A 17,609-nucleotide genomic window follows, 5' to 3' on the forward strand; every position below is an offset into this window, starting at 1 on the left:
CAGATACATGCAAATAATAAAACACGAGGCATTTTTTAAATAGCACCTAATTTATATCACTGCTGTCTTTCCGAAGTTCGCAATTATTGTAAACGTAAATGTTTAATTTCTTTATTAAAACCTTGCAATCATTATCAGATCACGTTACAATCAACTTTACGCGTTGAAAACTAGCAGTATAATCTTCCAACGATTTTATGTTCCTATATAGTGTCTTAGTTCTGAAAATTAATATTTTGTTCTTAATTTATATTGTAGTGGTTTCATCTCTAACACTTCCAGTCTTTTTCCTTTATTTTAGGAACATATTATATCCGACCTTCATGCATTTTTTGCTGAGTTGTTTGTTGTCATGCACCTAAATTATACTTAGTTGCAAGTTGTTTGATATTGAATTCAATGTATTCGTGCTAGGCGCTTTTGCCCAAATTCTGGACAACTAGAGAAATTAACTCTATTTTGTTATATTATGCCTGATCTCGATCACGCTTCATAGTGAGCTGCCTAATAGGAGTTTATCATAGGAAAAAGAGATTATCGATAATTTAAACATTTATCCCACCCCCAGCCAATTTACTTTCTCTCCTTATCTCTATCCTTCTTGTTATACTATTTGTTCACGCAGGGCATGTTTCCATCATGCACTTGTTCTTTGTCACAATTTGTCACTGATTCAGTTGTTCTTGTACTGAGAAAGGTTATTGTGCTAAGTGAGATCACATAATCAAACGTATAGGTACCACAATGCACATAAAGGAATGTATGTCAGCTGCATGTATATGAACATTGACAACATAGTTTAACGCATATATCCTTCATTTTCACTCATTTCTAAATCAATGTAGGATTTCGTAATACGTACCTTAAATCCAGCTTACGTAGTTTGCATACATATATACAGATCTTTGTCTAAGCCATTCGCAGTTTGGGTCACATTTGATAACGAATAGAATGTGTATATAACGTTCCTTCAATGGATGTGATGATTTCGATTAAATAAGTTTCATTTGAGATTACGACCAATTATTGCTGATAATCACGAAAAAAAATTAATGTAACTTTCTTACTTTAAACACCGTACTTTTTTAAACGGAATATTTTCTAGGTCAAACTTCCATTAGCGAGGTTGTCCTGCTTTGAAAAAGATTTGCCCGCCATGCAAGAGTCAAACGATGCATATAAACTACAACACGGTAGAGATGTTTATAGTATCTTACTTGCAAAAACTGGATCTCGTGATAACATAGAGAATGAGATTTAAAACTGCCTTCTGAACATATACTTTAAAATGTGACCACATATCAATCAGTTTATCCCCTTAAACTCCTAGCAATGGAAATGAAATTCCACGCATGCCCATTTCGTGTAGGGCACAAAAATCAAGACGTGAATTCATATACCTACGAAAATAAGCAATTAGGTGACATCTTTGACAGAAAAAATCAAAAGTACGTGGTACAAAAAGTTGTCTAGACTATGATTCAACAATTCCTTGTACGATTATCGCTGACAAATAGAAAAGAAAATGATAAATTCAATGTTCTATATGCGTTTTTGTAAGAAAGTTATACACCGTGAAATGTTTAGTAACATGTCAAGTTAAAGACATAATTGCATTTGGTTGATATGCTGTGACATGTTTTGTAGACAGCCAATACCATTAAAAACACTTTATGTACATGTTCCCTCGTTATTTTACACGTTTTAGTCATTATACTGTCAACCAGTGTTAGTAAGCGATTACCATTTCATCATGTATATGAGGTAACTGATATAAAATCGAGACAGTACATGACCACACTTGTGCTTCATTAACTTTCACAACAAAGACAGGTTCATAATACCAATTCAACAAATCACTCGCGGCATGGATTTTTATTTTTATCACATTCGCTTCTTCTAAAAACGTTATCAGCATTAGTCCTGATAAAGTCTTAAAACCGTTAATTTTCCTGATACTTCGTTCAATGTATCCTAGCCATTTTCTGATTCTTCAAAGGTGTGAAATGTGAAATTCTCCTTATTATTGATATACAAGGGAACACGGGAATACTTAGACTAACAACTGTTTTTTTTTTTGCATACCAGTTTATGTTGCTAATATAAGTGTATTGCCAAAGACTCAATTGTGATAGAGAGGCCTAAACACTGGACCGGCATTTTTGAAGTCCGCAACATCTACCCAATTTAAAACAATATATATATATATATATATATATATATATATATATATATATATATATATATATATATATATATATAGAGAGAGAGAGAGAGAGAGAGAGAGAGAGAGAGAGAGAGAGAGAGAGATCTGTAACAAATTGTTTTTCAGTTGATCAAAATTCTCACGAGCATTAATTTGACAGGTAATTGTTATTTGTTTGAACTAATATCTGGTTTTAACACACGGCAACGGTTAGCATTGTGAATTTATATATAATCTTTAAACGATCTTAATATTGCAGTGTGCATCAAAACTAATACTGAAAGTTTTAAACGTGCATTAGTTTTTTTCACATCGTGCTTACTTGACAAGAACTTTGATTCTCTAGTGAACTTCGTTCTGTAGTATATGGTAATGACACTTTGCTTGGATGCTTGTCATTCAACTCCACTGAAATTACATAAGGAAAACGCTAATTGATAATTTTGCGACAAACTTGACTTTGACTGAAAATAAAAAGCAAATTTTTAAAATGACAATTTGATTTTTTTAATACGGATTAGATTATTTTTTCTGTTTCGCAGGCAAATTTGTATAGCAAACTATTTTGATCTAAAATATATAGACGTGGTCTTTAAGGTCGAGGTTTTAATTGAAATTAGGACCGATTTTACTGTTCCCAATATGAAACTAGCTTCTTTAGAGGAAATCTGCTGCAAATAAGGATCTCTATAGCTGGTTGTAAACGTTATTCAATATGTTATTCAGTATCGTTCACTTAAAATTCCCGTTTCGCACATCCAGCGTGGAACTACTTTTAAAACAACCTGAAATTATCAATATTATTGCCCTTATAAAATATCCGGAATGATTTATTGATATACATTTTTAATTGTTCACAAAATACAACACACGATTGTGACTTTAGGAAATAGTCTTCTTAATGGGTGAAAATTAGCGGGCAGTTTATAAGCATTTCATATTATCAACTGCCGAGAAATTAGAAGTCATTGTTGTTGACAGGACTTTTTAGGACAGAATATTTGGCAATGAGTTTTCAGCTAAGGCTTTTTTTTACATCTACCTTCGAAACCATGCTGCGAAAACTAGTACGGTCTTTTTAGTCAGGCTTAGTAACGTCCTTTGAAAAACATTCTGGCAAAAATGAACGCTTTTCCTAACCAAATAAGATTCACAACACAACTATCTAAAGGACGTGCGACATTTAAAGTATGTTTTATACTGCGCACATATCCAATGGAAACAATAATTGACTCAATATTAGATATAAATAACTCAATCGCCAATGGTCAATGGTAGTAAGTCATGTGATTAACTTTGAATATAAATAAGGGTCTACGTTAATTCTAATTATAATAGAGATTATGATCATTCATTTTGGCTTCTTGTTTCTAGAATACTTAGCGAATACAATTGAACTACAAACATTTCGATAACTGCAAACATTGGAGACTTTCTAACTGCCATAAGTTTTGTCTCGAAGCGCTTCTCAGCTGTTTGTTATTTGCATAATTGGATCCAACTGTGAGAGTATTATTTAGGGAGCGTAATAGTATTTAAAATCCAGTCACCTTAAACATCAAATGTAATATTACGCCTAAATATTCTATCCAACTGAAATTATCAACGGCTTACGCACATGAGGCATCTATGTATGTATGTATGTATGTATGTATGTATGTATGTATGTATGTATGTATGTATGTATGTATGTATGTATATATGTGTGTGTGTGTGTATACATGTATGTATGTATGTATGTATGCATACATGCATTCATGGATTGATGGATGGATGAATGTATGCATGTATGTGTGTGTGTGTGTGTGTGTGTGTGTGTGTGTGCATGGATGTATGGATTGATGGATGCATGCGTGCATGCATACATGGATGGATGTTTGTATGTATATATGTATGGATGGATGGATGGATGCATGCATGCATGCATGCATGCATGCTCGCATGGATGGATGGATGAATGGATGGATGCATTCATGGATGGATGCATAGATGAATGTATGTATGTATGTATGTATGTATGTATGTATGTATGACAACGATAGATTGTTCTGATTTATTTGAATCTGTTCTTAAAATAAGATTATTTGATGTGGACGTTTGAATTCCCAAAAAGCGAATGAGCTTTTCAGAGGTTTACTAACCACGCTGGTAATTTCAGAATACCTAATTTTGCAATATTTTCAATTATAATTTTTGATGCTTTTAGGTAAATAGGAATTCTGATATAAATTGGAGTTATTCTATTATTTGACACTAATATAAATACCATGCAAAGACTTATTATATCGAGCAATTACACAGCTTCAAGACTTTAAACCATTTTAATGTAGTTTAATTTATATCGTCATTAATAATGCAGGAAACTTAATAATAAAGTAAAATGTGTTGCACTAATTAATTCAATTTGATAATGGACTAATTTGCGGCACGTTTAGTGCATATGGAAGTGGTGAGGTTCGCAGACTGGCAAGTAAGAAGGCAGTTAAGAAAATAACATTGAGATGGACCCTTATTTTTCATGAACTTTTTTAATAGCAATGTTGAGGATATACAATATGAATGAACGAATGTACAATGTGCAGCAAGGTTGCAAATAGATTGTTTGTTATTGGAATATATATCATAATGATCAACATTATATGTCCACCCGTGTCAGTTTTACAACAATAAAGGGTTGTCAAATAAAACAAATAATATTGTAAAATTAAATCTGAAATGTAAATTCGACAATCACCAGGCCTATGAACTAAACATCAGAAGATTTGTGAGAAATATGATCAATTGAATGAATTATTTTCTAATGAAAATATGCTTATTATGCCAAAACGATCGTTTAAAAAGTAAAACGTGCTGCACCTGTGTTCGTTGAAAACCTTCCAAAGTCACACCTGATTAAGTCTGAACGTTTGATTACGTCTTGCATGTCCGGAATTTTTGTAACGTACCACCTTACAATCCGTAGCGAACACAGACGCCACTCTCCCTCCCTTACCCCCCTCTCTCTCTCTCTCTCACGCTCTCTCTCTCCCTCTCTCTCTCTCAAATATAAATCTCATCACCTACATCATTAAACGTTTTTCGTGACGCTGTTTTATATGTTCTCTATCAGAATTTGTTGTCCTTGTAGGTCAGATACTATTGTGAACAGATTATCTTCTTTGTTTCAAACGCAAACATATGACCAAAAAAATTAAAGAAGTAGAAGTTATAATAATTTGTAATTCATTTAATAAATTAAAACTTATGCTTTTAACGACATTTTCCGGTAAGTGAAAGCAGATCCCGGTTATAAGAGGTGTGTGACAATTGGACATCATTTGAAATCCAGACGTTCTTGATAGAAACATTGCAATTATTACTTATCTGGAAATTAATTCTGTGTAGCACTTAGTATATAGGAGAAACAAACGAGCAACCTCACCGTTATCAAAAAGCTGCAGATAATGAACACTAAAAAGTATTTCGTCCCATTTTAAAAAGCCTCATTTGTATGATTAATAAAGAATGCTTAAGCCTTATGATGTATTAAAAGGTCAAGCACTTAAACAATTTGTTTTTCCGAGAATCAGCGTTATCAACGAACAATAGAATTTCGTGAACTTTATCCAGCTTTGTGGTGTAATAAAACTAATTGTTAAAATCTGGTGGAAAAAGCATGACATACGAAAGATGAAACACAATTATATATATAGATAGAGTTGTGTGTGTCGATTATTGAATAATGTAAAGATGAAATGGAAAGAACAGAGGAAAACTACATTTTACTAGCCTACATGCTTTTAACTCTCTCTAAATCTTTGCCGAAGGCAATTTTGAGTTTGAGACAAACAATGTTGCTGACACTAACCGTTTTATTTTTCCCCTATTACGAACAGAAAAGCGGAGACAAAAATCTATACATACATCATTATTCCTTCTCCAGCACTTAATTAAATATCTTAAGATACGATTTATACATTGAATTCGTGCCTGGGCATCTCGACTAGTGCACTTTGAATGGATCTGAACATTCATGTTCTAACACATATTGTGGACTAGCCATATGATACTAGAGGCAAGCGTTAAATCTGAAGAATTTCGCCTTTCAAAGAAAACGCAAAAATATTGAAATCACGCTGACAATGTACTACTTCGTCAGTTGCAACATTTTCGTCGGCTCACGCCAGTATTCAATGGAAGCGCTCTAGGCCTCATATCGTGTAATCGTTGCCGTCATATATGCATCTATGATATTCTCACCATATATTCTACAGAAATATTTTATGCACAGTCAGAAAACCATCACATGCTTAAAAAGATAAAACGAATGATAAGTCTGTATTATTTGTTAACTGAAATTGCTCCTTTTATTGCTCATTTATGTCCTCGTAATCGTTATATTCGGCATCAGATGTCATCTCTTCCTCCTCAGAGCCCTCGTTTTTAACCATCAATGCGTCTCTGCCATCAGAAATCTACGAAATAATATTAATTGAGATTACCGTACCACATCAACACATATTTGTCTAAGATAAAAATAGCTTCTTTGCTATTGTAAAGAATGTACGAGAAGTTGACATTATTCTGCATATCTGCACACCCAACGGTATATTAAGAATAGCCGAACGAATCATCTATTATGTCTAACTTACGCGGCCTTTAGCAACAACGGCCGGAATGCATGCACGTAACCACTTGTTCAAACCCAGTCCATGCCATTTGTTTAAATCGGTCCTTAAGTCAATTTTGCTCTCTTTAGAAGCACTGAAATCAAGAAATGCATAGCAAATGTTCCATACAGCTTTAAATGTCCAGTTTGACAAAGGTAGAAATTGCTATGCTAAAATCGATCAGAATTATATAATAGCCATCTTAAGAGAGTTTCCAAGTTGAGTCTCATGTAAAACCCACAAAGGATTAGGAGAATGTAAATACAAAAGAAACAGGTTTCACATAGAACACTCTTGGCAAGATGGATGTAATGATTATAAACAAAGACATCTTTTTTATGGTGCATGTGTGTGGAGACACTGGAACCTTTCCTGATGTATTTAACCACGAAACGAATGATGTCAATAAACGCAGGCATTCATAGTTTTATACTTGGCAGATAGTGCCATTAATTTTTAACCTGCCTACTACATACTGAATAAATATACGAAGACATCGAAAATGTCTTATATTGTAATGAAGTAAACAGTTGATAGGAACTAATATAAAATAAAGTTCGATATATTCCTCTGCTGCAAGTAAATCTGAACGGTAATATTATGATTGTTTAACACTAAACATGCATAGATTCAAGAGTATATATACTTATCATACATTGATACAATCAAGTCTTAATACTGCGTCGTGCAAGCATGTACAATGCATATTTTTGAAGTAAGGAAAAAACAAATTGCTCTGTTAAATCTCTTACTGTGTCCAAAAAGAAATGTAAAGATTATTTTCGTCATGTTGACATTTTTGCTGTGGTTTACACACGTTACCTTGATAGCCGCTTCTGTTGTAATATTTATTACGCTCTCGAACATTTCATATCCACCTTCCTCGCTTGTTACAGCCATCGAGTTTTTATGTGGATTCCATGCTCCTGGGAATTAAATTGATGAAACATGATTTTTATTTTCATCTCCCTAAATATTAGACATGATCTTATACTGAAACGGAAATATCATTGTGTGGTCTTAGTATCTGGGGTTATCAAAAACAAACCGAATTGCCTAATCGTATAGCATATAAACCATTCCTTGATCCTTTCCTAGGGATCGGTTGTTATGATCGGATCCTTTGAACTCCACGTAGCTTGCAACTTTAACAAAGTAAATTGTGGCAGAAATAAGTAAGCATGTAAACAAGTTTTTGGGTGCTGTTATTGCATTTACATTTCTAATACTTCTACTACTACTACTGGTTTTACTATTATCGCTGTTGATAATAATGCTTTCTATGAGAAATAATAATAACTAAAAGTACAGTTTTCAAGCAACAACATCAATAATGCTAATTTCAATGTGCACAATTTATTTATCGCTTATTTGGATACTATATTATATACATATATAGATATAACTAGTTTAAATATGTGTTTTCCTCTCTCTCAAAACTTTTAAATACATTTAAATAACTTGTAAAATGTAACGGAAATTCAAAGAAAAATGTCGGAGGTATGCTATAAACATTATCCATGTTATATAGCCCAAACTCATCTGGTGACAACAGTGTTCAACAACCTATAGTCCCGTCGATAGCCAACGCCTATAAATATGTACGTCGATAAATATTGACACATCTTTGAGAGATCAAATAGGACAAAGGTTCGTTTGAGTTAAACTTTATGCTATTATTGAGTAACACGAGTAGCGATCGATAAAAAGGCCAGACTAACAGCACATTTGATGACTTTTATTGTATTCTGTAAAGCGCATTTTCTTCGAGTTCTGACGATTATGTTTATGTGTATAATGGTAAACCAATCGCCATGAGCCTTTCAATATTGTATAGAAAAAATAATGTTCTACTAAAATACTTGTTCAACAGTATCACAGCTTATTCGATATATTTTTTTGTGTTTTTACAAATATGAACGAGGATACTCTTAGCAAACATATAACATCTCCCTGAACGAAAAGCGAATTTAATAAAAGATAAAGAGTATACAAACGTTTCCTTTCTGAAGCAAATATAGGGCTCTTACAGTCTTCTGCATACAAATCTTTAACACGTGTACTTGGTTTCTTCTCTCTTTGTCTATTCCCGTCTTCGATTAAGTTGTGTTCCACATTGCCTACTGAGAACATGTGCTCATCAGGCAAATATTGTCCGTCTTTTTTATACGTATCCGATATGGTATTTTTTGACGCTTGGATCAATTTATCACAGTTTTCAATCGTCTCTGTAAATATTATCTTCGGTTTTTTATATTCCATCGTTTCCAGTGAAACGATGCCGCTGCATTCTTTGTAAACTCTCAGTAGGTTCGTTGGTATCGCTGCGTAATGCAATCCAACTATCCCAGTTTGATCTGAGTTAGGTTCCTGAAGCCAGTGGTCAGTCCTTTCTGCCTGTGTTTGAGGTGTCGGTAGTTGTCTTCTTATTGTAGACGGCGTGGCAAAAGATGCAGTATCGCACTTCTCAAGTACAATACGTTCTACTACAAAACAATAGTATATTTTATTTGTTATATTCTTCCTGCCACAAAATGATAAATTACAAATATATAGCGAGGCAAAAAGTTTCCACATTGAGAAATGAGGACGGTTTATTTTCTGCATCGCTAATGACGTTAATAATGGCACGGAGAACGTTACACGTTAAATATAATGCTAAATAAATATAACGAACCTTAAGAGAAACTCTGCTCAGAACATGCCAACGCTGTATATCGCAAGGTGTATAAACAATAGTTACATTAGGTGTATTCTGATCAGTTCATCTCTCATATGGTATATCAATCGTTGAACATTGATACGTGATGTAACGTATACTCAGCTCTATTGTAAATAACAAAAGTGGAAACATAACAAACACCCCTTTGCTACCAGAAATGACAACCAAATAAAATAAGAACCCAAAGAATAGAAACTGTATTTAAAATAGATTAAAAAAGTGAAATGTATGTTTTTCAGTAACTTCATCTTTAATGAGATTGGTACTGAACAAGAGCGAAAATGATGAATTATGTACAAATAAAATATGATTTATATCAAAACTATATGTATTCAAAATATAGATGTAGGATGTATGTACCTTCTTTTAGACTATGTGTATTCTTCTGCTGAATCCATATCAGGCAACCAATCATCACAAGCACCACAACCACTACTCCGATAGCAACAGCTATGACGAAGACCGGTATATTCGCTATTGGCAAAAATGTATACACTCTTATTTATTAAGGATGAATTTGGTATAAAAGGCAAATATCAAGACATAACGAAGTATTATAACAATTGCCTTAGAAGTGTTAATCAGGTAATTGTACAGGTAATCGTAACATATAGCATCGATACTGTGGAACAAGGAAGATAAAATACATGGAACATAAAAACAGACGTCTACAGTTCAACAATTGATTATAATAGTATAATGTTATCAAAAGTTTAATAAACATTCTATCTAGCTATTTAGGGGGCCCCGACTGGCCGAGTAGTCTAAAGCGCTCCGTGTTACAGATCACTGCCATCTCACCTCTGTCTGCGCCGGTTCGAGTCTCGTATTCAGCCAATGTGAGTATGTGAGAAAACTTGCTAGTAGCTTCTCGTGGGTCGGTGGTTGTTTCCGGAGTTTTCCGGGTTCTTCCTCCACCATTAATACTGGCCGCCATGTATAGCCTATCGTGTGCTGAAAAATGGCGTTAAATACCAAAACAACAACAACATCAAATCTAGCTATTTAGTCATCCAAACACCTAACTATCTATATATCGGTCTTTTTTGTACATTTATGTATCCAGCTACCAAGCGCTCTTTATCAAAGACGAATGAATCTTAATGCTGATTGAGGACCAAGCGTTACAAAGGCATATATCTCAATGGTCACCAAAAACATACCTGAAACACTCTCGGTTGCACCGAATGGTGATGTGGATGTACTAGTGCAAAACTGTGTTGAACTTTCACTTACATCAGCATTTGTGTCTGAAATCAGGAAAACAAATACATTATATGCAAACTTATAAATTTGGATACGTTTCAACATAGAGATACATACTTTAGCTCCTATCATATATTGTGTCTGCATTTATTCATTGGCAACTGCACAGATGTAGACTTGACTGCATACAATTTACTTGAATGGGACTGAAATGAATAATTATTATTCTTTACCTTTTGCACCCTTGGGAACACCGGATGAATCATAATGTAATGGCACATCAGTTACACCTGTATCTATTAATGTAGTATTCAGGCCCGTGGTGGTGGTGTTAGCTGGGGATGAAATTGGAAAACAAATGTATTTAAGATATCAGTCTACATGAAAGATACAGAAACAACATTAATATACACTCAGTTAAGTCTTGATAAAATCGTCGAGAATGTATGACAATCATGGTTTTTAATCCAATCAATTTCATATGACCAATGACCATAATAGGTGGGTTTTCCAAGGTATTAGTGTGACGCGAGTCTACACCTCATTCTCAGGCGCAGCTAACAGTCACGGTGTAAACTTCAACTTATTGATTTTAACCAGAACGTTTGACAGCTTCATATATCCAATCTAGTCTAAAACTAGCAGAGTGATCTGATCAGACTCTGAAGTCGTTAACATCGTCTACGGCAAGGATCTTCTATGAGTTATGTCTTTCATTTTAAGATGTGGTCATTGCGAGCAATACATTTAATTAATTATTCATAGCATATGACATATACGATATAACAGATGAGTGCAATATGCCTTCAGAGTATTATAAACTATTTTCGATTTCCACGCTCACATTATTTGCTTTTATTCCAGCACTTTTCCAGACAGATAAACCTGCCTAAAGAGAAGCGTGTTCCAACTCATATTTTTTTTACATTAAAAGGTATTATTGTCGATGTATGCCTAATTTATAATGATATCGATAAAATGCACATTTCAACTTCGTTCAAAGGAATGAAACTACATATAGTATTTTCAAGCAATAACCATTTCTAAAATTTAACGACATGCTTTTGAACAAGATCTGGATAATGACATACGAATTTAGACGATTAATGGCAATAGTCATTGCGGTTTTTTTCCTTCGAAAATTTTTACTCTAAAATTTCGTAAGCATGGCTTCATAAGTCAACTTACGAAACAGACGCAAAAAGGAAAATTAAAACTCCTGCAGAATATTATTCACTTAAAACTATATAATTCTCAAAGGGATAAAGAGAAGACAAAAACTCATTAAGTCCTAATATAACACATTTTTCATACTTACCTTCCACTATCAATTGCTTCCTACCAGGTATAATGGTTCCATAAAGACTTTCAATTCTGTAGAAGCCTGCATCTGATGCGATTACATTCAGCAACGTGAATGACATGTACTTTCTTGATAGATCCCCACTGTATAACAAACGATGCCGAACATTGCTCCTAATCTGAGCAACATTGTTTGAAGGCACCAACATTATTGCTCCCTCATACGGATGAATAACCCGTATTGTGCAGTTAATCCCAGATTGATTATAGAACCAGCCAATGACAACGTTGTCACCAATTTTTGCATGAGCTGGTTTATCTGCAAAAAGACGAATTGCGCTATTCGAAATTACCCTTACTAATGATTTTAGATGACAGATGTTCACCTGTCATGTTTTGCTCTTTAAATCTACATATCTTGTTATCCAATCGGCAGCTATAACCGTAACAATGCGGTACAATAACAATCAAGAGCATGTCCTCTGGATACAGCCCATCTCAGATACGACTAAAATGAATGGATTACACCTGACTTCGATACTAATTGTATTCACATACTAAAGTGATACAGCATGAGACATTTTAATAACAAATGATTAATTTAAGACTGCCAGTGCATCGAACCGTTGGAGGTAAGCTCTTTCAGATTTGATGGATACCATAAGTGTACCTATTGCAAACTTGGGAGTTTCAAAAAAATTGGGAATCTCAATACTGAATAAATATTATTCGATTAAAAGAGTGTTAGTGTCATTCAGCAGAAAATAGTCACAGCTTTGCGTCTGTACATAGGTATAAAACCTAGCATTGTTTAAACTCATAAATATCGACAAAGTCTTTGTTGCTAGATTTTCGTTTGTTTTGTCAGCTTGTTTATTATCGTGTGTATCTTTGTGTTTAGATGTTTTACCATGTTGCTTTCACAAACCTGAAATATTGAAGAACCATCGCTGAATACTGCTGCTGTTCATGGGATCCTGTATTTTGTAAAGTCCGGTATCTAGTTGTGTTGCGTTGTTAATGCTAATCCTGTATCTATCATTTTTGCTGCTACACCTTAGTCGGCCATAAACAATGGATTCCTCTGACACCCAACAGCCAGATTTCATTACAGTTGCAATTGTCTTGTCATAACGGTACAATAAAAAGGACTCCGATGTTGCTTCGAGTTCCTTCAAGATAGTATCTCCCTCACAACCTTGTATTACTTCGTTTTGTTCTGGAGTATAATGGGTCTAATTATATCATAAAGTGCAATTCATCTGTCATATCTAGACACGGGAACATACTATATGTCTTTAGTTGATATCTATATTGCATATCTAAGTTGTTTGTGTTTCACTTTGTACACACCATGACTGGATAACTCTTGTTTGGCCTAACTACATCTAGTTAATGCTTTTATATTTAAGGTCGCAAAACGAGACAGCTATAAATGAAAAGTAGAAGTTATCGAGATTCCTCGCATACGAGCAATATGTAGTATATCTTGCATAATACCTAAGACAAGCCTTGAATCCTCCAGTTTAGGATATCATAAACGTTTAGAATATGTAGACTGGAATTTTTATATGAGCTTTGAAATGTCTAAATTTACGAAACATTCATATAATCTAAAGATATTTTTGTGGAATGGAGCTCTATAACGCAAAAGTAGGTATTGATTTCACCGTTTCCGGGAAATGGTCTTTTCGAGACATCATATTTCCAAGCTTGAACTTAACAATCGAAGTCAACACTTACCAATAACGTTTAGCTGGAATTTATATTCGTCGTTTTGTCCCCCATATGCATCATTTTGGCCTCTCCTGAAAATTATTTCCATTCCATACTGGCCCTCATCTTCTCTGCTTACGTTCTGAAACAATAACGAGACTTCTGTTGTGCCATTATCTATTTTCAAAATCAATCGGTGTTCTTTATCCTGTGCAACTTTTGTCTCCTTTCCATTAAATAAGTAACCAAACCGGATAGTATCCCCTCTTTTTACGGTGATGGACAAAGTCGCATTATTCAATGACCATGTGTCTATTATGATGGCTTTTCCCCATGTGGCGTCTATGACATCTATGTGACACTCAGCTTGAGCGCAACCTGTAATTGTAAGAAAGTGAGTGGTATACCAGTTATGTTTGCTGTGGTCTATGCATATTCGCTCATACAATATCAATTGTAACATATCCCTCCTTCCCAATGAAAGATAAAACAATGACTAAAAACGTTTGTGAACATCGCTGGTATGAGACTGGTTCGTCTCCATACTTACCACTAGTCCACGCATAATGGTATCAACCAGGCATTAATAAAAATCATATAGTATAATATTAAAATTAATACTCCTGCACAATTCAGTAATTCACCCCTTGCATCAGTTAAAAACGATTTTTTATCGTTACTATTATTATGCGGAATACATACATAAGTTGTAAAGAATGACTTTTTATTTTGCTATGATTTGTGTGATTTGGATTTTTTAAACTTAGCTTAACAAATTTTCAGTCATGTATGCATTGTGACAGTTTATAGTAATGCTAGCAATGGGGCATCGTGCGGCTGACATGTAGCATGATGTCCTACCCAGTCATATAACCCTGACAAGTGGCAGACCATTCCTAGCACTACCTTCTTACTATCAAGCGAGGGAGCTGCTGGTATCATTTATGTAAGTCTTTGATATGACTATCTCGGGGTTCGAACACGCGACCTCCCGCATCAAAGCGGACACTCTAACCAAAAGGTCAACAAGGTCGTCCTTTTCTTATGTTATTCATTCGTATAATTATTTGGGGTTAGCCACCCGAGAAATAGATTTAGTGGCGTGGATGCATAGTACAAGGTAATTGTAAAGTGTGGATTTTCTTCAAATCACGCACACAATTTGCATGCACTAAATAAGTATTAATAAGAGTAACAGGGCTTTAAGAATATTAAATTGAAATTTTAAAAGAACAGGTCATTCATGTTTCAATATAACCGGTCGTAATGGAAAAAACTTAATCTAATTTAAATATTATTTTGAACGGTGGGACTTTAAGTGTTGTGCGACATTTAAAAATCGATGTTAAAGGCTGTAGATCCAAAACATCTCATGAGAAAACTTTTGTAAAGTAAGACAATAACCGTGGACGAAACTTCTCAATGTCAAGAAAATGAATGAGAAACATTTTGTTAATTACTGTCAATAAATTACGTAAATTACAGACAATCTAATAACTGCTTCATGTCGGACACTGAATAAAATTAATCCAAAGAAAATATAAACATAATAAGGTCATACCATAACATTTCATATAATTAAAATATATAAATTTACTTAAATAATTTTACTTTCTCTATGTCTGTATAAACAACAAAAAAAAGTACACTGGTACTAAAGTGTCAGTAGTAAATGAGGGAGCCCAGACAACAGGAAACACTATCTAAAAGCTACCATTATTTGCGAAAGATATATATATATATATATATATATATATATATATATATATATATATATATATATATATATATATATATATATATATATATATATATATATATATATATATATATATCTGTGTGTGTGAGAGAGAGAGAGACAGATGGAGAGAGAGATATAAATAGTGAATGAGAGTAGAAAGTGAGAAAGAGTGAGCAGACAGACAGACAGACGGACAGAGCTGAAATCAGTTTACCTACCTGTTATTTCCGCCAATGATACCATGATAATAAAAAACACCCACCTCTTCGATCTTGCCATTTCTTTAGCGTTTGAAACGTTTCACGGCCAAATCGAAAATGCCTTACGGAATTCCTTAAGATAGGTGGATCTGGTCTGTTGTATCCATCACAAAACAAAATGCTCAGTATTGTATATGTGATATGATATAATCATCAAGAAGCATTGTTGTTTGTAATGAACTTTCCCAAATGACTTGTCCTAACATCCGATTTATTGTCAATTGTAAGAATACACGATTTCACTATACAGGAATAGTGATGAGGCAGCATGGGACTTACCAAATGAATATACAACACAAAGCGACCTGAAATACAGAAAGCAAAAAGAGTACCTTGTCAAAAAGAAAGAGTAACGACACTCAAACTTGATGTTTAATAAACGTTTTTATAAAGGAACAGAAGAAAGTGCGACTGTATTCTCATAAACTTGATTATAGCGAATATGAAGTCTCTTGATGCAATTACCCTCTCTCTCTCTCTCTCTCTCTGGATTCGGTCTAAATAGTCACTAAAAATATGATATGTGAAGGGTAAAATTTGCTGTCCTCGTGGGTAACAGATATCGGGAAACTAAATTTATCACGAAGTCTGTTCAAATAAATAATGAAGTTCCACGAAAGTGCATCTGCACCCCAAATGATAATTCGAGGGACGAGGTTGTACAATGGGCAGGAACTATTTTCGTATTGCAAAAATAAAAGTACTTTGGGGATCTATTGTTTAAAATAAATAAAAACATGCAAACTGATAGTGTTTCCAGATGATTATCGAGTGCTTTATACAGGATAAATCACTAAGAATATTTGTCACTAATCAGGTACGTGGAATAGCTTCAAAATTGATAACCTTGTCAGCGGGTAACATTTACAACTATTTAGAACAAGAAGCAAGGGCTATTTCATTAAATGATGCTCATCCACAATTAATGGAGTCCGGTAGTAAACAGTTCAGCTATTAATGAAGCATTGCGTGGTATAAGTTAATGAACATCAGTTTGCAAAAATGATGCAAATTATATAAGGCGAAAAACAGGAAATACGAAAAACTAACTGAAGCTCTATGCATGGAATTTTGGACGTAAAATTTCATCAGGCATACGTGACAGAGCATAATTTGATTTAAAGTGCACAACATTTAGGTAGAAAACGAGGAATATAGTCCTCTGCAACGACTCAGTAAACGGCACAATGTTGCGCACCATCTAAATCATGATGAAGTGGGAGAACGAACCTCTTTCAGCAATGACAGAGAGGAGCACCGACTAGCCAATCAAAGACCATGAGGATATTTATAACCGGGATCCAACATACGGCTTAATCAAAATGGACTAAATGCATCACTAGCTGCAGGATCAGTACTGGAAAAAATACAAAGAAATATCATTAATCTGGCATTACGTATTAAAGCTTCAATAAAGAATACGCTTAAACAACTCGTTCTTGCCAAACAACTCACCCACGTAATTTCAGAATCTTTTGACAAGGCGCACACCATCAAAACATTGTCACATCCTCCATACATCCCTGACAATGTTATATATTTAATGAGTGTCATAATGTATGAAAACCTCATGCGAATGCAAGTACAGTTTTCAATAACACAAATAATGTGAAAGCAAAATTGCATTGAACAATTGGATAGTCTGACAGAGAAATTGTGCGGAGGTTCATTGGAGGACTACATTAAGAGGATATACTGGCGCGCTCTTCACTAATATATGTTTTATGTGCAGCTTCCTAATTTTCACAAGTTTTAAAAATACCCCTATATTCGTTTAGATATAATGATTTGCTACTCTTACGTATAT

General features: G+C 34.1%; 1 protein-coding gene across 1 annotated transcript; it reads right to left on the minus strand.

The window, feature by feature from the left end:
- Positions 1 to 4,718: 4,718 nt before the first annotated feature.
- On the minus strand, positions 4,719 to 15,895 carry LOC149796526 (uncharacterized). Its single transcript, XM_089961222.1, has 10 exons — positions 15,761 to 15,895; positions 13,829 to 14,179; positions 13,014 to 13,304; positions 12,102 to 12,404; positions 11,017 to 11,118; positions 10,741 to 10,827; positions 9,938 to 10,051; positions 8,853 to 9,341; positions 7,678 to 7,781; positions 4,719 to 6,660 (listed from the first exon to the last, which is right to left on the minus strand). The coding sequence occupies exons 1-10, from the start codon at positions 15,819 to 15,821 to the stop codon at positions 6,553 to 6,555; spliced, it is 2,010 nt and encodes a 669-aa protein (XP_089817348.1). The 5' UTR covers positions 15,822 to 15,895; the 3' UTR covers positions 4,719 to 6,552.
- Positions 15,896 to 17,609: the final 1,714 nt, after the last annotated feature.

This window comes from Sinohyriopsis cumingii, chromosome 6, assembly GCF_028554795.1.
Source record: "Sinohyriopsis cumingii isolate HCF-2022 chromosome 6, ASM2855479v2, whole genome shotgun sequence".
Classification (NCBI taxonomy): domain Eukaryota; kingdom Metazoa; phylum Mollusca; class Bivalvia; order Unionida; family Unionidae; genus Sinohyriopsis; species Sinohyriopsis cumingii.

What these genes read in the sequence shown, in the direction of transcription:
- LOC149796526 (XM_089961222.1), bottom strand. Translation starts at nt 15,821, where the DNA reads ATGGCAAGATCGAAGAGGTGGGTGTTTTTTATTATCATGGTATCATTG. An exon ending in TGTTCCCAAGGGTGCAAAAG is followed by an intron (nt 10,828 to 11,016) that starts GTAAAGAATAAT and finishes TCCTGATTTCAG; the next exon opens with ACACAAATGCTGATGTAAGT. An exon ending in ATTTGCTTCAGAAAGGAAAC is followed by an intron (nt 7,782 to 8,852) that starts GTTTGTATACTC and finishes TTTAATTCCCAG; the next exon opens with GAGCATGGAATCCACATAAA.